At 38.7% G+C, this 17,981-nt stretch overlaps 1 protein-coding gene across 1 annotated transcript in view; it reads left to right on the forward strand.

Moving 5' to 3' along the window:
• The first annotated feature begins 286 nt into the window (after positions 1-286).
• Positions 287-17,981, forward strand: part of TMEM168 (transmembrane protein 168) — a 61,351-nt gene continuing 43,656 nt past the window's right edge. Inside the window, exons 1-2 of the mRNA XM_036863752.1 lie at positions 287-526; positions 5,063-6,316. Coding sequence (XP_036719647.1) covers positions 5,189-6,316 — 1,128 coding nt within the window. The 5' untranslated portion in view covers positions 287-526; positions 5,063-5,188. The remainder of the gene's footprint in view (positions 527-5,062; positions 6,317-17,981) is intronic.

Genomic DNA, 17,981 nt, shown 5'->3' on the forward strand with positions numbered 1-17,981 from the left:
CCGGCCCGGCCGCTTTGCCCCAGTCTCGGTCAAGCCCGAGGTGGCGGCCTAGAGGCTTAATGGTCACGGTCGGCCTGATCCTTCGTGGTCTTCCAGCTCCCTGTTCGCCGCCCATTCCAGGTCCAGGAAGGCGACAGCTTGTGCCCCAGGTGGGGCCGTTTGCGCTCGCGCAGCGCCGATCGCACCTGGGTCCGCGGCGGCTCGGAGGGTTTGGGCGGGGAGGGGGGCAGGGCCTGGGCCGGCTCTCAGGGAGGAAGCGCGTCGTGCGGCTTGACCCCGGCGGCGTTCCGTACCGTCGCGGATCCGGCGGCGGGAATATGGCGGCCGTGGCCGCGCTAGTAACGGAGAAAGTTTCCGACGAGACTGGCCTGTGCTAGAGCGTGCGGCCTCTGGCCCTCGACTCCCCTGGCGTCCCGCTTCCCCGCTCCGAGTCGCAGGCTCAGCCGCAAGGGCCCTCCCTTTACCGTGCTGGCCCCAGAGCCGACTCCGAGGGTTGAGAGAGCGTTGGTGGCAGCGGCCGAGTCAGGTAGGTGGGCCAGGGGGTCACTGGCGAGGCGGTGAGACGTGGGCACAGTCACCACCCAGGGCTCAGAGTGGTGCGGGCCCCAAGCTCCGCCCAGCCGGCCTCCCGGGGCGGGGGTAGGGATACCTGCCCGGAGAGAAGTTGATGGTGTGGGGTGAAGGATGGAAGGCGGGGCGCCTCTCCGTATCCCCCAGCAGTTCCCCCACTCAGCTGGGTGCCCGGTTATGGTCGACAACAGCGAGGCTTCTTCTTGGGCCTCCCACATCTTGCCAGGAGGAGGCAGAATGGAAGAAAAATTGTTATTGCTGCCCTATTGCTGAGGGATTTAGTATTCGAGGTGCCATTCTCCTTGTATGAGATGGGTCCAAAGAGTTATTATCATGAATTCACAGAACCGAAGCACTGGAATTCCCCGACCCTGGGTGCTCAGTATGTACTTTCAGCTTTTGACACTTCCCCTAGATGGGACGGAAATAGCTTCTGAGTCAAAAGACGTTGCACGTGATATAGTGTGTCTTGGATTCCCTAGAGGTAGGACATGAAAAAGAACTTGTTGATTTGGAGGAATTTGGATGAATTAAGTGAAGGTTGGCATAAAGCCGAGAGAGAAGCAAACCAATTAGACAACTTGTTTACTCTTTGTATATTAATACGTGTCCTATGACTGATTGGCATTGTTGTTAAATATAGTTATTTCTGCATCAGTCTTTATTTCTTCAACAAGTATGTGTTGAATACCTACTTGGTGCCGAACTTTCTGCTAAACAGAAAGTACTTTCTGCGAAACAGTATTGTCTTCAATACTGGTGTACAGTATTGAAGACAAACTTTCAGAGACCTTGTGATCTAATGGGGAATGCAGATTTTAAACAGTTGATGATCAATATTTTGCTGTTACAGAGGAAGTACATGGATCATATAAATGAGTCAAGGTGATTGCCCTAAGAAAATCATTTAAGCTGAGGCGTAAAGAGTAAAGAATAGGAGTGAGCCAGGTGTGAGGACTGGGATGGGGCCAAGAGGAGGGAAAGGAGTGCACCTGCAGAGGGAATAGCATTAGTACAGTTCAGAACTGAAAGGTCCGCATGGCTAGAATACAAGTTCAAGAGGAAGAATGGTAAGAGATGAGGCAGGAGAGTTATGCACATCCAGTGAAGAGAGTGTTATAAGGCATTTTAAGGAGTTTAGACTTTGTTGCTTAGAGTGATGGGAAGCCGCTGGGGGCCTTTACTTAACAGAATGATGTGACAAATTTTGGCTTTAAAGAAGATACTTCTTGGAGAAGGGCAAGAGTGGATGCAAGAAGACATTCAACCATGAGATGATGGCCAGAATTGGGATTGTAACCTTGAGGATGAAAAGAAGTAGAAACATCTAAGAGGTGTGCAGGAAAAAGAGTGGAGAAGACTTGGTGACGATTACATACAGGTGGTGAAGGAGAAGAGGGTTTAGAGTAGTATATAGGATTTTATAAAACAGACTCTGGCAGTTGTTAGTTAACTTTTCTAGTATTCAGATTGACTCTTCTGTGCTCTTTTTTTTTTTTTTTGGCATATGTTAATTTTTTTAAAAAAATTAATTAATTAATTTATTTTTGGCTGTGTTGGGTCTTCGTTTCTGTGCGAGAGCTTTCTCTAGTTGCAGCAAGCGGGGGCCACTCTTCATCGCGTTGCCCGGGCCTCTCACTATCGTGGCCTCTCTTGTTGCGGAGCACAGGCTCCAGATGCACAGGCTCAGTAGTTGTGGCTCATGGGCCTAGTTGCTCCATGGCATGTGGGATCTTCCCAGGCCAGGGCTCGAACCCGTGTCCCCTGCATTAGCAGGCAGATTCTCAACCACTGCGCCACCAGGGAAGCCCCCTGTGCTCCTTTTTTATCTGCCTCTCAAGTAATTTCCCACTGAATCATTAGTGATGGCAGCCCCACTGAAAGGATTGCAGTGCTTTGTTGTTTTACTCTGATTCAGGCTGTTTGTCTTTTGAAGAAGGTCGGAATGGGGAAAGACTTTTGTAAATTAGCTATTTAAAGATAATATTCTGTCATGTTGGTTTTGGCGTATAACAGGGTGGCTGCATATATTCCATGCTATGAGTGTGCTGTACTTCATTATTTACGTGTTTTCCTTTACCTTTTTCTAAGCTTTTACCTCAGTGCAGAACCGAGCTAGTGCTTTTATTTCTGTCAGGTAGGTTAATATATATGTGTTTAATTGTATAGTGAGAGAAGAGCCTAGGCTTGGGATTGAACATCCAAAGGATAGATTCAGAATGAAGACCCTGCAAGAAGGAGACAGAGAGGAGAGATCAATGAGTTAGGAAGAAAATCTGGAGACTGGTCTTTGGAAGCTAAAGGAAGGGCAGGTTTCAGAAGGTGAAAGGAGTCAAAAACGTCAAAGGTTGTTTGAAGAATGTGCAAGATAATGAGTGAAAAGTACCTATGGGATTTAGGAATTTGCAGGTTATATTAGAACTTGGCAGATCAGTTTGGTGTTGTGTGGTGGAAACCACGGTTTAGTTGGTGTGAGAAGTAAAGCAGTCAAATATTGGCTGTCAAGAGGACCAAAGATTGGACTTGGAAGAAGAGATGAGGATTAGTGAGGATTGTTTTAGTTTTGTTTGTTGTTTCTGTTTCTGTATTTTTTTTTTTTGGTATCATTTTTTAAAAAGAGCTTTGCAAATGGTTAAATGCCAATGGATAAGAGAAGAGTTGGAGTTTAACGAGAGAGGAGAGAGTGTGAAGTTCTGGAAGAGGCAGAGGGGAAGAGATACGTGTGTGGCTAAAAGATGTAGCCTTAGATAGGGAAGGGACAGCCTTCTTTTCTTGAATCAGGAAATGTAGATAGAGGTGAGTTTGTGGTGTTGGAAACTCAAGTGAGCTCCCTTCTGATGACTTCATTGGAGGCAAAGGCATCTGGTGAGAATTTGGCAGGAAGTGGATGTCAGAGATTTGAGGATAGGGAAAAGAGGTTTGCATAATCACAGAGAATGAGAGTGTGTTGACCAGAGAAACACAGAAGTATGTCTCATGAGTTGAGTGGCAACCCTTTAGTCTGGTGTGTGATTTTTTTTTTCCTCCAACAGTGTTCCGTCATCTGAGCCCAGACTGTACCATCGACCTTTTGAAAAAGGACATATCTTCCAACATATTTGTTGAATGATTATATAACACATAGAAGTAATGTTTTAAAAAATGCAATGCACTCTAGATACCATCAGTTTCTTAAGTAAAAAGATAAAACCTAAATATACCAAGGAAGATATTTTCTTTAGTGGTGTGTGGTTTCTTAAGAAATGATTGAATGAAAATGTAATTGAGGAAAAATAAGCATTCTTAGTTAATTAAATAAACTTAGCTGTAAAAAATATACATGTTGAACATGTAAATTAGTAATAATACTTGGAACCTCCCAGAGACCCTAAAGCTGTCACCCGGTGACATTCTTTTCCAGCCAAATGGGTAATTAAGAGTTAATTCCAAGTTATCATATTTCTCTTGGGTCTTTCTTTTAGTGTCCTGCTATTAGAAAGTATAAATAAGCTTATCACAAACTAGTTACTTTTTGAGTTTTTATTGATTGAGTTCTCTATGGATATTCAGTGTGACCATGAGCCATTGCATGGATCATTTCTTCTGAAATAGCATACTAGAAAATTTGAAGAATTATGTAGTAGATAGTTAAATCATTTTTTGACTACATCATGTTTGAAGTGCAACTTGAAGGGGCACTTAAGATTGAAATAATTATCTGGGTCCTTTAACAAATAATTGTTGTGGTAACTTTTTAAAAGTAAAATTATAGTTTTTAAAATTTACCTTACAATAAATATTGGTTAGCATTCCAACTTTACAGTTTTGACTAGAAAGTCCAGAATTGGTTTGCTACAAAGATTGTAGGTTTGATAATCAAAGTAATTTAGTAGAGGAAAAAGTACAGGGAGAATTATGGATCAACTTTAGTGACTGAGTAACTTTAATACAGTTAAACTTCTAATAAGTTTATTAGTTAAACACTATTAAACTAAGATTTCATCTCATTTTAGAGGTGACTGGTAAAAAGATGTAGATGATTTTAGGCAGGTAGTAATGGTTGCTATTATTGGATACTGATGCTTTTCAAGTTAGAGGTAATGATGAGGTCCCTTGTTTCATTTAAGAGTTGAGTAGCTTTCCATTGTGCCAGACGCATCTGCTACATCTAAGTTGAATATCTCATCTTTGCATGTTGTTGAAAAACCAGATATCGGAGTAAAAATGAATTAGGTGAATTCCTCACCACCTCTGGAAAACAGTTTCATTGATGGTGACTTAGTCATACAATCCTAGCATAGGATGAGTAGAAAAAAATCTCCATTTTTGTTTGGATAAACTGCAGAGGTTTTTAGCCAGAGACAATTACCATTAAGATACATGCAAGTCACATTTTAAGCTGGGTTTCAGAACAAACTTTATTTCTCACTTATTTGTTATTTTGTATAAGGAAGATACATGTGAAAGGCAAATTACATAAAATTAACAACGAAATATTTTTTCTTCTTTTTAGATCACTACAAACAAATTCTACCAGAGAAAATGCTGAAATAGGAGTTACAGAAACATTGGATTTGCTGGATGAAATACAAGCAGTTAATTTTTGTAACGTGGGGAGAAAGCCCAGATTGACAGATTAATGTGTAAATCACTGCGTTATTGCTTTAGTCATTGTCTCTATTTAGCAATGACAAGACTGGAAGAAGTAAACAGAGAAGTGAACATGCATTCTTCAGTGCGTTATCTTGGCTATTTAGCCAGAATTAATCTACTGGTTGCTATATGCTTAGGTCTTTATGTAAGATGGGAAAAAACAGCAAATTCCTTAATTTTGGTAATTTTTATTCTTGGTCTTTTTGTTCTTGGAATTGCCAGCATACTCTATTATTATTTTTCAATGGAAGCAGCAAGTTTAAGTCTATCCAATCTTTGGTTTGGATTCTTGCTTGGCCTCCTGTGTTTTCTTGATAATTCATCCTTTAAAAATGATGTGAAAGAAGAATCAACCAAATATTTGCTTCTGACTTCCATAGTATTAAGGATACTATGCTCTTTGGTGGAGAGAATTTCTGGTTATGTCCGTCATCGACCCACCTTACTAACCACAGTTGAATTTCTGGAACTTGTTGGATTTGCCATTGCCAGCACAACTATGTTGGTAGAAAAGTCTCTGAGTGTCATTTTACTTGTTGTAGCTTTGGCCATGCTGATTATTGACTTGAGAATGAAGTCTTTTCTAGCTATTCCAAACTTAGTTATTTTTGCAGTCTTGCTGTTTTTCTCCGCATTGGAAACTCCCCAAAATCCAGTTGCTTTTGCATGTTTTTTTATTTGCCTGATAACTGATCCTTTCCTTGACATTTATTTTAGTGGACTTTCAGTGACTGAAAGGTGGAAACCCTATTTGTACCGTGGAAGAATTTGCAGAAGACTTTCTGTTGTTTTCACTGGGATGATTGAGCTTACATTTTTCATTCTTTCAGCATTTAAACTTAGAGACACTCATCTCTGGTATTTTGTAATACCAGGCTTTTCCATTTTTGGAATATTCTGGATGATTTGCCATATTATTTTTCTTTTAACTCTTTGGGGATTCCATTCCAAATTAAATGACTGCCATAAAGTATATTTTACTCACAGGGTAGATAACAATAACCTAGATAGAATCATGGCATCCAAAGGGATGCGCCACTTTTGTTTAATTTCAGAGCAGTTAGTTTTTTTTAGTCTTCTTGCAACAGCAATTTTGGGAGCAGTTTCCTGGCAGGTAAGCTTACAGTTTGTTTATTACGTCAGTGCCTACGATATGTGATTAAATGCTTGCTTCAAGAGTTGAATTATTAGAATTGAAAGATCAAGTTCCTGATTTCAGAAGTAGATGGCGGGGCACTTACTTAATTTTGTTCCTGGAATTGAAGTACTGAATGAATATTGACAGGATAATTTCATTTGCTTTCTAGCAAGAGGAACCAAAATATTAGGAATACTCAGCATGTGACATGCCTCCTACCTTCTGATTGTTCATTAATGAAACACTCATGGATTAAAGATCCTTAGAATATTAACATTTGAAGGGTGCTTAGAGATTGTTCTTTAATTTTTTCACTTTACACATGAGGAAACTGAAAGCCAGAAAACATATCCAGAGTCACTGGTACTAGCCAGAACTAGGTTACCTAGCTTCTGTCTAGTACATTGGTCTCCTCACTACATTTCTTTTATATAGTCATTTCCCTAAGATTTTATGTAAAAGGTGATTAGTTATATAATAACATATCAGATTCTTAATTACAGATTAGAGCCTCTCCTAAGAAAGAAAAAACTAGTTTTACAATACATTTGCTGCCCACAATATTTTTTTTTTTTTTTAAAAAAAGGTCTTTTGTAGACAAAGACATTCAAACTATATGGCTAGAGTTTATATCTGTAGTTTATATCAGTCTTCCATTCTCTGAACATTTATTGACTGTACTGTATATCAGGTACTGTACTGGTGCTGAAGATCTCGAGATGAGTAAAAAACGTCTCTGTCATTAAAGAAGGCACAATCTCTAATGGGAGGCGGAAGAGGCAAGGCACGTAAACCAATAATTATTATTACAGTGTGACAAACACTATAATTTGGGTACATCAGGTTGTGATGTAGGGCAAAAATGAAGGTGAATTTTGCTTGGTGCAGTTCTCTGCTTTGCACCAGTTGCAGCAGAGTGATTTGTCGATGTGAGTGTCTGAAGAGGAGATGTGGAGACTTGCCTGGGAATGGTACATTTTAGTCATTGTGGGCTAGGGCATGGAGCCTGTGTGGGAGTCAACAAGATGATTTAAAAAAAAAACATCATGGGTGTTGCCTGAGGATATCTTACTCTATTTGCCAGTGCTAGGGACTATCAGAACGATGATGATGGATGAGAACTCTACCAAGAGTTCTACTTCCTCTTCCTCTCTTCTCTCCTTCCTGTTAGCTCCTTTCCCAGCCTGACTTTTTTTCATTTCCAAATCAGCCTCATTCATGCTTGACACCTTTCTGATCATCAAATCCTGAAGCCAAATATTTTGTAAGTCACCAAATTTTTGTTTTCTCATACAAGTGGTCTTAAACATGGTGTGTGTACTACTGGAGATACACAGAAGCTTTCCAATGAGTCTGTCAACAAAGATAATTTTAAGACAGTTTCCAGATTCTCACCTTCCAGTCAACTCTTAAAGTTTATCTACTTGAGAATGGCCCTTAATGTAGGTGTGGAGTGGTATCTTATTGTGATTTTAATTTGCGTGTCTCTAATGACTAATGATGTTGAGCATGTTTTAATGTGTGCATTAGTCATTCACTTACCTTTGCTGAAGTATCTATTCATATCTTTTTTTGATCTACATTGGGTTGTCTTCTTATGATTGAATTTTTTTTTAACATCTTTATTGGAGTATAACTGCTTTACAATGGTGTCTTAGTTTCTGCTGTATAACGAAGTGAATCAGCTATACATATACATATAGCCCCATATCTCCTCCCTCTTGCGTCTCCCTCCCACCCTGCCTATCCCACCCCTCTAGGTGGTCACAAAGCACCCAGCTGATCTCCCCGTGCAATGCAGCTGCTTCCCACTATCTATTTTACATTTGGTAGTGTATATATGTCAGTGCTACTCTCTCACTTCGCCTCAGCTTACTCTTCCCCCTCCCTGTGTCCTCAAGTCCATTCTCTACGCCTGCGTCTTTATTCCTGTCCTGTTCCTACGTTCATCAGAACCTTTTTTTTTTTTCTTAGATTCCATATATATGTGTTAACATACAGTATTTGCTTTTCTCTTTCTGACTTACTTCACTCTGTGTGACAGACTCTAGGTCCATCCACCTCACTACAAATAACTCAATTTCATTTCTTTTTATGGCTGAGTAATATTCCATTGTATTTATGTGCCACATCTTCTTTATCCATTCATCTGTCGATGGACACTTAGGTTGCTTCCATGTCCTGGCTATTGTAAATAGAGTTGCAATGAACATTGTGGTACATGACTCTTCCTGAATTATGCTTTTCTCAGGGTATATGCCCAGTAGTGGGTCGTATGGTAGTCCTATTTTTAGTTTTTTAAGGAACCTCAATACTGTTCTCCATAGTGGCTGTATCAATTTACATTCCACCAACAGTGCAAGAGGGTTCCCATTTCTCCACACCCTCTCCAGCATTTGTTGTTTGTAGATTTTTTAATGATGGCCATTCTGACTGGTGTGAGGTGATACCTCATTGTAGTTTTGATTTGCATTTCTCTAATGATTAGTGATGTTGAGCATCCTTTCATGTGTTTGTTGGCAATCTGTATATCTTCTTTGGAGAAATGTCTATTTAGATCTTGTGCCCATTTTTGGATTGGGTTGTCTGTTTTTTTGATATTGAGCTGCATGAGCTGCTTGTACATTTTGGAGGTTAATCCTTTGTCAGTTGCTTTGTTTGCAAATATTTTCTCCCATTCTGAGGGTTGTCTTTGCGTCTTGTTTATGTTTTACTTTGCTGTGCAAAAGCTTTTAAGTTTCATTAGATCCCATTTGTTTTTGTTTTTATTTCCATTTGTCTAGGAGGTGGGTCAAAAAGGATCTTGCTGTGATTGATGTCATAGAGTGTTCTGCCTATGTTTTCCTCCAAGAGTTTTATAGTGTCTGGCCTTACATTTAGGTGTTTAATCCATTTTGAGTTTATTTTTGTGTATGGTGTCAGGGAGTGTTCTAATTTCATTGTTTTACATGTAGCTGTCCAGTTTTCCCCGCACCACTTATTGAAGAGGCTGTCTTTTCTTCATTGTATATTCTTGCCTCCTTTATCAAAGATAAGGTGACCATATGTGCGTGAGTTTATCTCTGGGCTTTCTATCTTGTTCCATTGATCTATATTTCTGTTTTTGTGCCAGTACCATACTGTCTTTGTTACTGTAGCTTTGTAGTGTAGTCTGAAGTCAGGGAGCCTGATTCCTCCAGCTCCATTTTTCTTTCTCAAGATTGCTTTGGCTATTCGGGGTCTTTTGTGTTTCCATACAAATTGTGAAAGTTTTTGTTCTAGGTCTGTGAAAAATGCCATTGGTAGTTTGATAGGGATTGCACTGAATCTGTAGATTGCTTTGGGTAGTATAGTCATTTTCACAATGTTGATTCGTCCAATCCAAGAACATGGTCTATCTCTCTATCTGTTTGTATCATCTTTAATTTCTTTCATCAGTGTCTTATAGTTTTCTGCATACAGGTCTTTTGTCTCCTTAGGTAGGTTTATTCCTAGGTATTTTATTCTTTTTGTTGCAATGGTAAATGGGAGTGTTTCCTTAATTTCTCTTTCAGATTTTTCATCATTAGTATATAGGAATGCAAGTGATTTCTGTGCATTGATTTTGTATCCTGCTGCTTTACCAGATTCATTGATTAGCTCTAGTAGTTTTCTGGTAGCATCTTTAGGATTCTCTGTGTATAGTATCATGTCATCTGCATACAGTGACAGCTTTACTTCTTCTTTTCCGATTTGGATTCCTTTTATTTCTTTTTCTTCTCTGATTGCTGTGGCTAAAACTTCCAAAACAATGTTGAACAATAGTGGTGAGAGTGGGCAACCTTGTCTTGTTCCTGATCTTAGTGGAGATGGTTTCAGTTTTTCACCATTGAGGAAGGTGTTGGCTGTGGGTTCATCATATATGGCTTTTATTATGTTTAGGTAAGTTCCCTCTATGCCTACTTTCTGGAGAGTTTTTATCATAAATGGTGTTGAATTTTGTTGAAAGCTTTTTCTGCATCTATTGAGATGATCATATGGTTTTTATCCTTCAGTTTCTTAATATGGTGTATCACATTGATTGATTCACATATATTGAAGAATCCTTGCATTCCTGGGATAAACCCCACTTGATCATGGTGTATGATCCTTTTAATGTGCTGTTGGATTCTGTTTGCTAATATTTTGTTGAGTATTTTTGCATCTATGTTCATCAGTGATATTGGCCTGTAGTTTTCTTTTTCTGTGACATCTTTGTCTGGTTTTGGTATCAGGGTGATGGTGGCCTCGTAGAATGAGTTTGGGAGTGTTCCTCCCTCTGCAATATTTTGGAAGAGTTTGAAAAGGATAGGTGTTAGCTCTTCTCTAAATGTTTGATAGAATTCGCCTGTGAAGCCATCTGGTCCTGGGCTTTTGTTTGTTGGAAGATTTTTAATCACAGCCTCAATTTCAGGGCTTGTGATTGGTCTGTTTATATTTTCTATTTCTTCCTGGTTCAGTCTCAGAAGGTTGTGCTTTTCTAAGAATTTGTCCATTTCTTCCAGGTTGTTCATTTTATTGGCTTATAGTTGCTTGTAGTAATCTCTCATGATCCTGTGTATTTTTGCAGTGTCAGTTGTTAGTTGTCCTTTTTCATTTCTAATTCTGTTGATTTGAGTCTTTTCCTTTTTTTTCTTGAAGAGTCTGGCTAATGGTTTATCAGTTTTGTTTATCTTCTCAAAGAACCAGCTTTTAGTTTTATTGATCTTTGCTATCCTTCATTTCTTTTTCATTTATTTCTCATCTGATCTTTATGATTTCTTCCCTTCTGATAACTTTGGGTGTTTTTTTGTTCTTCTTTCTCTAATTGCTTTAGGTGTAAGGTTAGCTTGTTTATTTGAGATGTTTCTTGTTTCTTGAGATAGGATTGTATTGCTATAATCTTCCCTCTTAGAACTGCTTTTGCTGCATCCTAAAGGTTTTGGGTTGTCGTGTCTACATTGTCATTTGTTTCTAGGTACTTTTGGATTTCCTCTTTGATTTCTTCAGTGATCTCTTGGTTATTAAGTAACGTATTGTTTAGCCTCCATGTGTTTGTATGTTTTAAAGATTTTTTCCTGTAATTGATATCTAGTCTCGTAGTGTTGTGGTCAGAAAAGTTACTTCATATGATTTCAATTTTCTTAAATTTACCAAGGCGTGATTTGTGACCCAAGATATGATCTATCCTGGAGAATGTTCCACGAGCACTTGAGAAGAAAGTGTGTTCTGTTGTTTTTGAATGGAATGTCCTATACATATCAATTAAGTTCATCTTGTTTAATGTATCATTTAAAGCATGTGTTTCCTTATTTATTTTCATTTTGGATGATCTGTCTGTTGGTGAAAGTGGGATGTTAAAGTCCCCTACTATGATTGTGTTACTGTCAATTTCCCCTTTTATGGCCGTTAGCATTCACCTTAGGTATTGAGGTGCTCCTATGTTGGGTGCATAAATATTTACAATTGTTATATCTTCTTGGATTGATCCCTTGATCATTATGTAGTGTCCTTCTTTGTCTCTTGTAGTAGTCTTTATTTTAAAGTCTGTTTTGTCTGATATGAGAATTGCTTCTCCAGCTTTCCTCTGATTTCCATTTGCATGGAATATCTTTTTCCATCCCCTCACTTTCAGTCTGTATGTGTCCCTAGGTCTGAAGCAGGTCTCTTGTTGACAGCATAAATATGGGTCTTGTTTTTGTATCCATTCAGCCCGTCTATGTCTTTTGGTTGGAGCATTTAATCCATTTACATTTAAGGTAATTATCGATATGTATGTTCCTATTACCATTTTCTTAATTGTTTTGGGTTTGTTATTGTAGGTGTTTTCCTTCTCTTGTGTTTCCTGCCTAGAGAAGTTCCTTTAGCATTTGTTGTAAAGCTGGTTTTGTGGTGCTGGATTCTCTTAGCTTTTGCTTGTCTGTAAAGGTTTTAATTTCTCCGTCAAATCTGAATGAGATCCTTGCTGGGTAGAGTAATCTTGGTTGTAGGTTTTTCCCTTTCATCACTTTAAATATGTCTTGCCACTCCCTTCTGGCTTGCAGAGTTTGTGCTGAAAAATCAGCTGTTAACCTTATGGGGATTCCCTTGTATGTTATTTGTTGTTTTTCCCTTGCTGCTTTTAATATTTTTTCTTTGTATTTAATTTTTGATAGTTTGATTAACATGTGTCTTGGTGTGTTTCTCCTTGGATTTATCCTGTATGGGACTCTCTGCGCATCCTCGACTTATTTCCTTTCCCATATTAGGGAAATTTTCAACTATAATCTCTTCAAATATTTTCTCAGTCCCTTTTTTTTTCTCTTCTTCTGGGACCCCTATAATGCGAATGTTGGTGCGTTTAATGTTGTCTCAGAAATCTCTGTGACTATCCTCAATTCTTTTCATTCTTTTTTCTTTATTCTGCTCTGCGGTGGTTATTTCCCCTATTTTATCTTCCAGGTCACTTATCCGTTCTTCTGCCTCAGTTATTCTGCTATTGATTCCTTGTAGAGAATTTTTAATTTCATTTATTGTGTTGTTCATTACTGTTTGTTTGCTCTTTAGTTCTTCTAGGTCCTTGTTAAACGTTTCTTGTATTTTCTCCATTCTGTCTCCAAGATTTTAGATCATCTTTACTATCATTACTCTGAATTCTTTTTCAGGTAGACTGCCTATTTCCTCTTCATTTGTTTGGTCTGGTGGGGTTTTACTTTGCTCCTTCATCTGCTGTATATTTCTGTGTTTTCTCATTTTGCTTAGCTTACTGTGTTTGGGGTCTCCTTTTCATAGGCTGCAGGTTCGTAGTTCCCATTGTTTTTGGTGTCTGTCCCCAGTGGGTAAGGTTGGTTCAGTGGGTTGTGTAAGCTTCCTCTTGGAGGGGACTGGTGCCTGTGTTCTGGTGGATGAGGCTGGATCTTGTCTTTGTGGTGGGCAGGACCGTGTCCAGTGGTGTGTTCTGGGGTGTCTGTGAACTTATTATGATTCTAGGCAGCCTCTCTGCTAATGGGTGGGGTTGTGTTCCTGTCTTGTTAGTTTTTTGGCATGGGGTGTCCAGCACTGAAGCTTGCTGGTCGTTGAGTATATCTGGGTCTTAGTGTTGAGATGGAGATCTCTGGGAGCGCTCTTGCTGATTCATATTACTTGGTGCCGGGAGGTCTCTGGTGGTCCAATGTCCTGAATTCGGCTCTCCCACTTCAGAGGCTCAGGCCTGACACCCGACCGGAGCACCAAGACCCTGTCAGCCACCTGGCGTTTGATCAGCCCCCTTAGAACCAGTCTACCCTCCTGTTAGGGATTCGATATCCTGCTGGTGTTGTAGGCTCTCCTGCAGAAGCAGTGGGTGGCTGTGGCTCATTGCGGGGACAAGGACACTGGCAGCAGAAGTTCTCCTTATGATTGAATTTTAAGTGTTCTTTTTATATTCTGAATACAAGCCTTTTTATCAGATATATGATTTGGAAATGTTTTCTCCTAGTGTGTGGCTTTTCTTTTTTTTTAATGATATCTTTTAAAGAGTGCAAGTTTTCAGCTTTATGAAGTCCAGTTTATCAACTTTTTCTTTTATGTGGTGTGCTTTTAGGATCACATCTAAGATATTCATTGCTCAGGCCTAGGTCACAAAGATTTCTCTCCTATAGTTTTCTTCCAGTAGTTTTATCATTTTAGTTTTTACATTTAGGTATATGATCCATTTTGAGTTAATTTTTGTTATGGTATGAGGTAAGGATTTTTTTTTAATATGGCTTTCTAATTGGTCCAGCACCATTTATTGAAAAGACTATCCTTTCCCTTGTTGAATTGCCTTGGCACTTTTGTCCAAAATCAGTTTCTGAGCTCTCTTTTTCGTTCCATTGACCTGTATATCTGTCCTTAAAACAGGACTATGCTGTCTCCCAAGATATGTTCTAATTTTCTTTGCAATTTCTTCTTTGACCTATGTTAAAGTTAAAAGTTAATAAACTTTTTAGTGTGATAGTTTAATATTTGGGGGATTTCCCACATTTTTTCTATTATTGATTTCTAATTTAATTCCAGGTGATTGGAGAACATAGCTTGTATGATTTTAGTCTTTTATTAAGAGTTGTTTTGTAGCTTGGCATGTGTTGTATTCTCAAGAATACATTATGTTTCCTTTAAAAGAGTAAGTTGCTGATGTTGTTGATTAAAGTGTTCTATAAATATCAGCTAGGTTATGTTGGTTGGTGGTGGTGTTCATGTATCTATATCCTTGTTGATTTTCTAATTCTGAGAGAGTGATATTGAAAATCTCCATTAAAATTAACTAAATTGTGTACTTCTCATTTCAATTCTGTCATTTTCTTGCCTCATGTATTTTGGGGCTCTGTTTCTAGGTGTATATACATCTTTAATTATATCTTTTTTTTTTTTTAAATTTATTTATTTATTTTTGGCTGCGTTGGGTCTTCGTTTCTGCGTGAGGGCCCTCTCCAGTTGCGGCGAGTGGGGGCCACTCTTCATCGCGGTGTGCAGGCCTCTCACTGTCGTGGCCTCTCCCGCTGCGTAGCACAGGCTCCAGACGTGCACGCGCAGTAGTTGTGGCTCACGTGCCCAGTTGCTCCGCGGCATGTGGGATCCTCCCAGACCAGGGCTCGAACCCGTGTCCCCTGCACCGGCAGGCAGACCCTCAACCACTGCGCCACCAGGGAAGCCCTAATTATACCTTCTTAATGTATCGACCTTTTTATCTTTATGATAAACAGCATAGTTGAATAGTTACAACAGTCACCTAATGGCTTGCAAAATGTAACATTAACTAGCTAGCTGTTTACAGAGTTTGCCAACTCCTGTTTTAGACCAGTGCTTCTCAACCTTTAATATACATAGGAATCATGTGGGGATCTTGTTAAAATCCCAAAGACTGGAATTAAGTAATTTTGGGGGAGAGCCTGAAACTCTGCATTTCCAAAAATCTTAAAAGTTATGCAGAAAGTCCTAGTCAGCAGTACACCCACTGAGTGGCAAAGTATTAATTTAGCTATTCAAGAATAATGTGTATCTATCAGAGTTTTGTATGCATTAGTTGCTGTTTGGTAACTGCTGCTTGTGGTGTAGAAATTGTGTCTTTGATGCAATTAACCTTTTTTTTTTAAATTGAAGTATAGTTGATTTACAATGTTGTGTTAGTTTCAGGTGTACAGCAAAGTGATTCAGTTTATGTATATGTATAATATATTCTTTTTCAGATTCTTTTCCCATATAGGTTATTTAAAAATATGGAGTATAGATCCCTGTGCTATACAGTAGGTTCTTGTTGTTTATCTATTTTATATATAGTAGTGTGTTTGTTACTGTCAAATTCCTAATTTATCCCTCCTTCCCACGTTTCCCCTTTGGTAACCATAAATTTGTTCTCTATGTCTGTGAGTCTTTCTGTTTTGTAAATAAGTTCATTTGTATTTTTTTAGATTCTGCGTATAAGTGATATCATATGATATTTGTCTTTCTCAGACTTACTTCACTCAGTATGATAATGTCTAGGTCCATCCATCTTGCTGCAAATGGCATTATTTCATTCTTTTTTATGGCTGAGTAGTATTCCATTGTATATATGTGCCACATCTTCTTTATCCATTCATCTCTCAGTGGACACTTAGATTGCTTTCATGTCTTGGCTATTGTAAATAGTGCTGCAGTGAACATTGGGGTGCATGTATCTTATTGAATTATGGTTTATATCCTCAGGAGTGGGATTGCCAGATCATATGGTAGCTCTATTTTCAGTTTTTTAAGACCATCATCAAGAACTCTACAAATAATAAATGCTGGAGAGGGTGTGGAGAAAAGGGAACCCTCCTACGCTATTGGTGAGAATGTAAATTGGTACAGCCACTATGGATAACAGTATGATGCAATTAACTTTCTAAACTTAATTTTTTTAAAAAACCATTTATTTATTTATTTGGCTGCACCAGGTCTTAGTTGCGGCACGCAGGATCTTCACTGCCGAGTGTGGGATCTTTTTTTTAGTTGCAGCATGGGGGATCCTTAGTTGCACCATGTGGGATCTTTTAGTTGCAGCATGCACGGTCTAGTTCCCTGAGCAGGGATTGAACCCGGGCCCCCTGCATTGGGAGCGTGGAGTCTTAACCGCTGGACCACCAGGGAAGTCCCTAAACTTAATTTTAATTTAACTAATCTGTGCTCTGCCCAGTGTTCCGTGAGATCATCTCAAATTCATCCAATTAGATTTTTCTTGAACTATTTTTGCTTAACATTCCTAAATGATATTGATACTGATTAGCTTTTTAATAATATAATCTAAACCCATTTTTCACATTTCTGTGAGAGTAATACTAAAGTGTAAAACTGATTTTCCCCTCTGTCCCATTAAAATATCCTTCAGTGGATGGATTTCCACTGGAAAACTGATTGGGTGGGGGCAGACCCAATGTGGCAGGAAAAAAAATGACAAACTAAAGCCTTTTGAGTAGATCAAATAGTCAGCCATAGGTAGGATCAATGAAAGTAGAGGTAGACTGAAATCTAGAAGACTAGCTAAGAGCAAGAGATAAGGACCTGGACTAAGGTGACAGGGAAAAATTGCTGAGCTAAGGATATAACTGATAGAAGTATCAAGGGAAAAACAGATCTTGTTGAAAAGTAAAATTTATAGAGAATTTGAAATAAATTGATGAAATTTAGAGATGAAGAGTGTTTTGACATGGTATTAAGATAGTCTAAATATTAAAAAGATATTGAGAGACTGAAGGGAGCGGATGGGAATGTAGGATGATGGATTTCATTGAGTTGATGACCTAGTGGGCATTTGTTATTAACAAAACATTTTAGAGTAGGTTTATTTTTTAAAGTATATTTTTAAGCAATCAAATGTACTCTCATTTTACTACCAGAAAAGTAAAACCAAACAGACACAGACATGAGACTAATCTGCCTCATGGAGCACAATGTGGCTTAGACCTTACTTCCCAAAATGGGCTTAGTCACTTTTTCTTATTTTAAGCTTTTTTGCATGTCAGTAATTTGGGGGTTTTTTAGTTTTACATAACTTAACAAAAAATTTTTATTAAGGAAAAATTTGCATACAGTAATATTCACCCTTTTTAGTGTACAATTCTGTGATTTTTACAAATGCATATAGTTGTATGACCACTACATTCAAAATATAGAGCAGTTCCATCACCCCCAAAATTCCCTGCTGCCCCTTTGTAGTCAGTCCCACTCCCAACCCCCAGTACTTGGCAACTAAACTGTTTTCTGTCCCTAAACTCTTTTATGGGGTGTCATATACATGAAATCATACAGTGTATAGCTGTTTGAGTCTGGCTCCTTTCACTTAGCATAATTCATATGAGATTCATCTGTGTTGTTGTGTTATAATATCAGTTTATTCCTTCATATTGCTGAGCAGTATTCCATTATGTGGATGTCTCACAGTGTGTTCATTACTCAATGGAGGGACATTGAAATTAGTTTTTGGTGATTATAAATAAAGCTGCTGTAAACATTCATAGACAGGGTTTTGTGTTAACATAGGTTTTTATTTTACCTGGTGTGGGTTGTATGATAAACGTATGAGCCATGTTTAACTTTATAGAAACTGCCAAACTGTTTTCCAATGTGGCTGTACCATTTTACATTCTCACCCGCAATGTATGGGAGTTATCTCTTTGTTTTGTTTTTTAACTATTCTTATAGGTGTGTA

The sequence above is a fragment of the Balaenoptera musculus genome, chromosome 9, assembly GCF_009873245.2.
Source record: "Balaenoptera musculus isolate JJ_BM4_2016_0621 chromosome 9, mBalMus1.pri.v3, whole genome shotgun sequence".
Taxonomy (NCBI): Eukaryota; Metazoa; Chordata; class Mammalia; order Artiodactyla; family Balaenopteridae; genus Balaenoptera; species Balaenoptera musculus.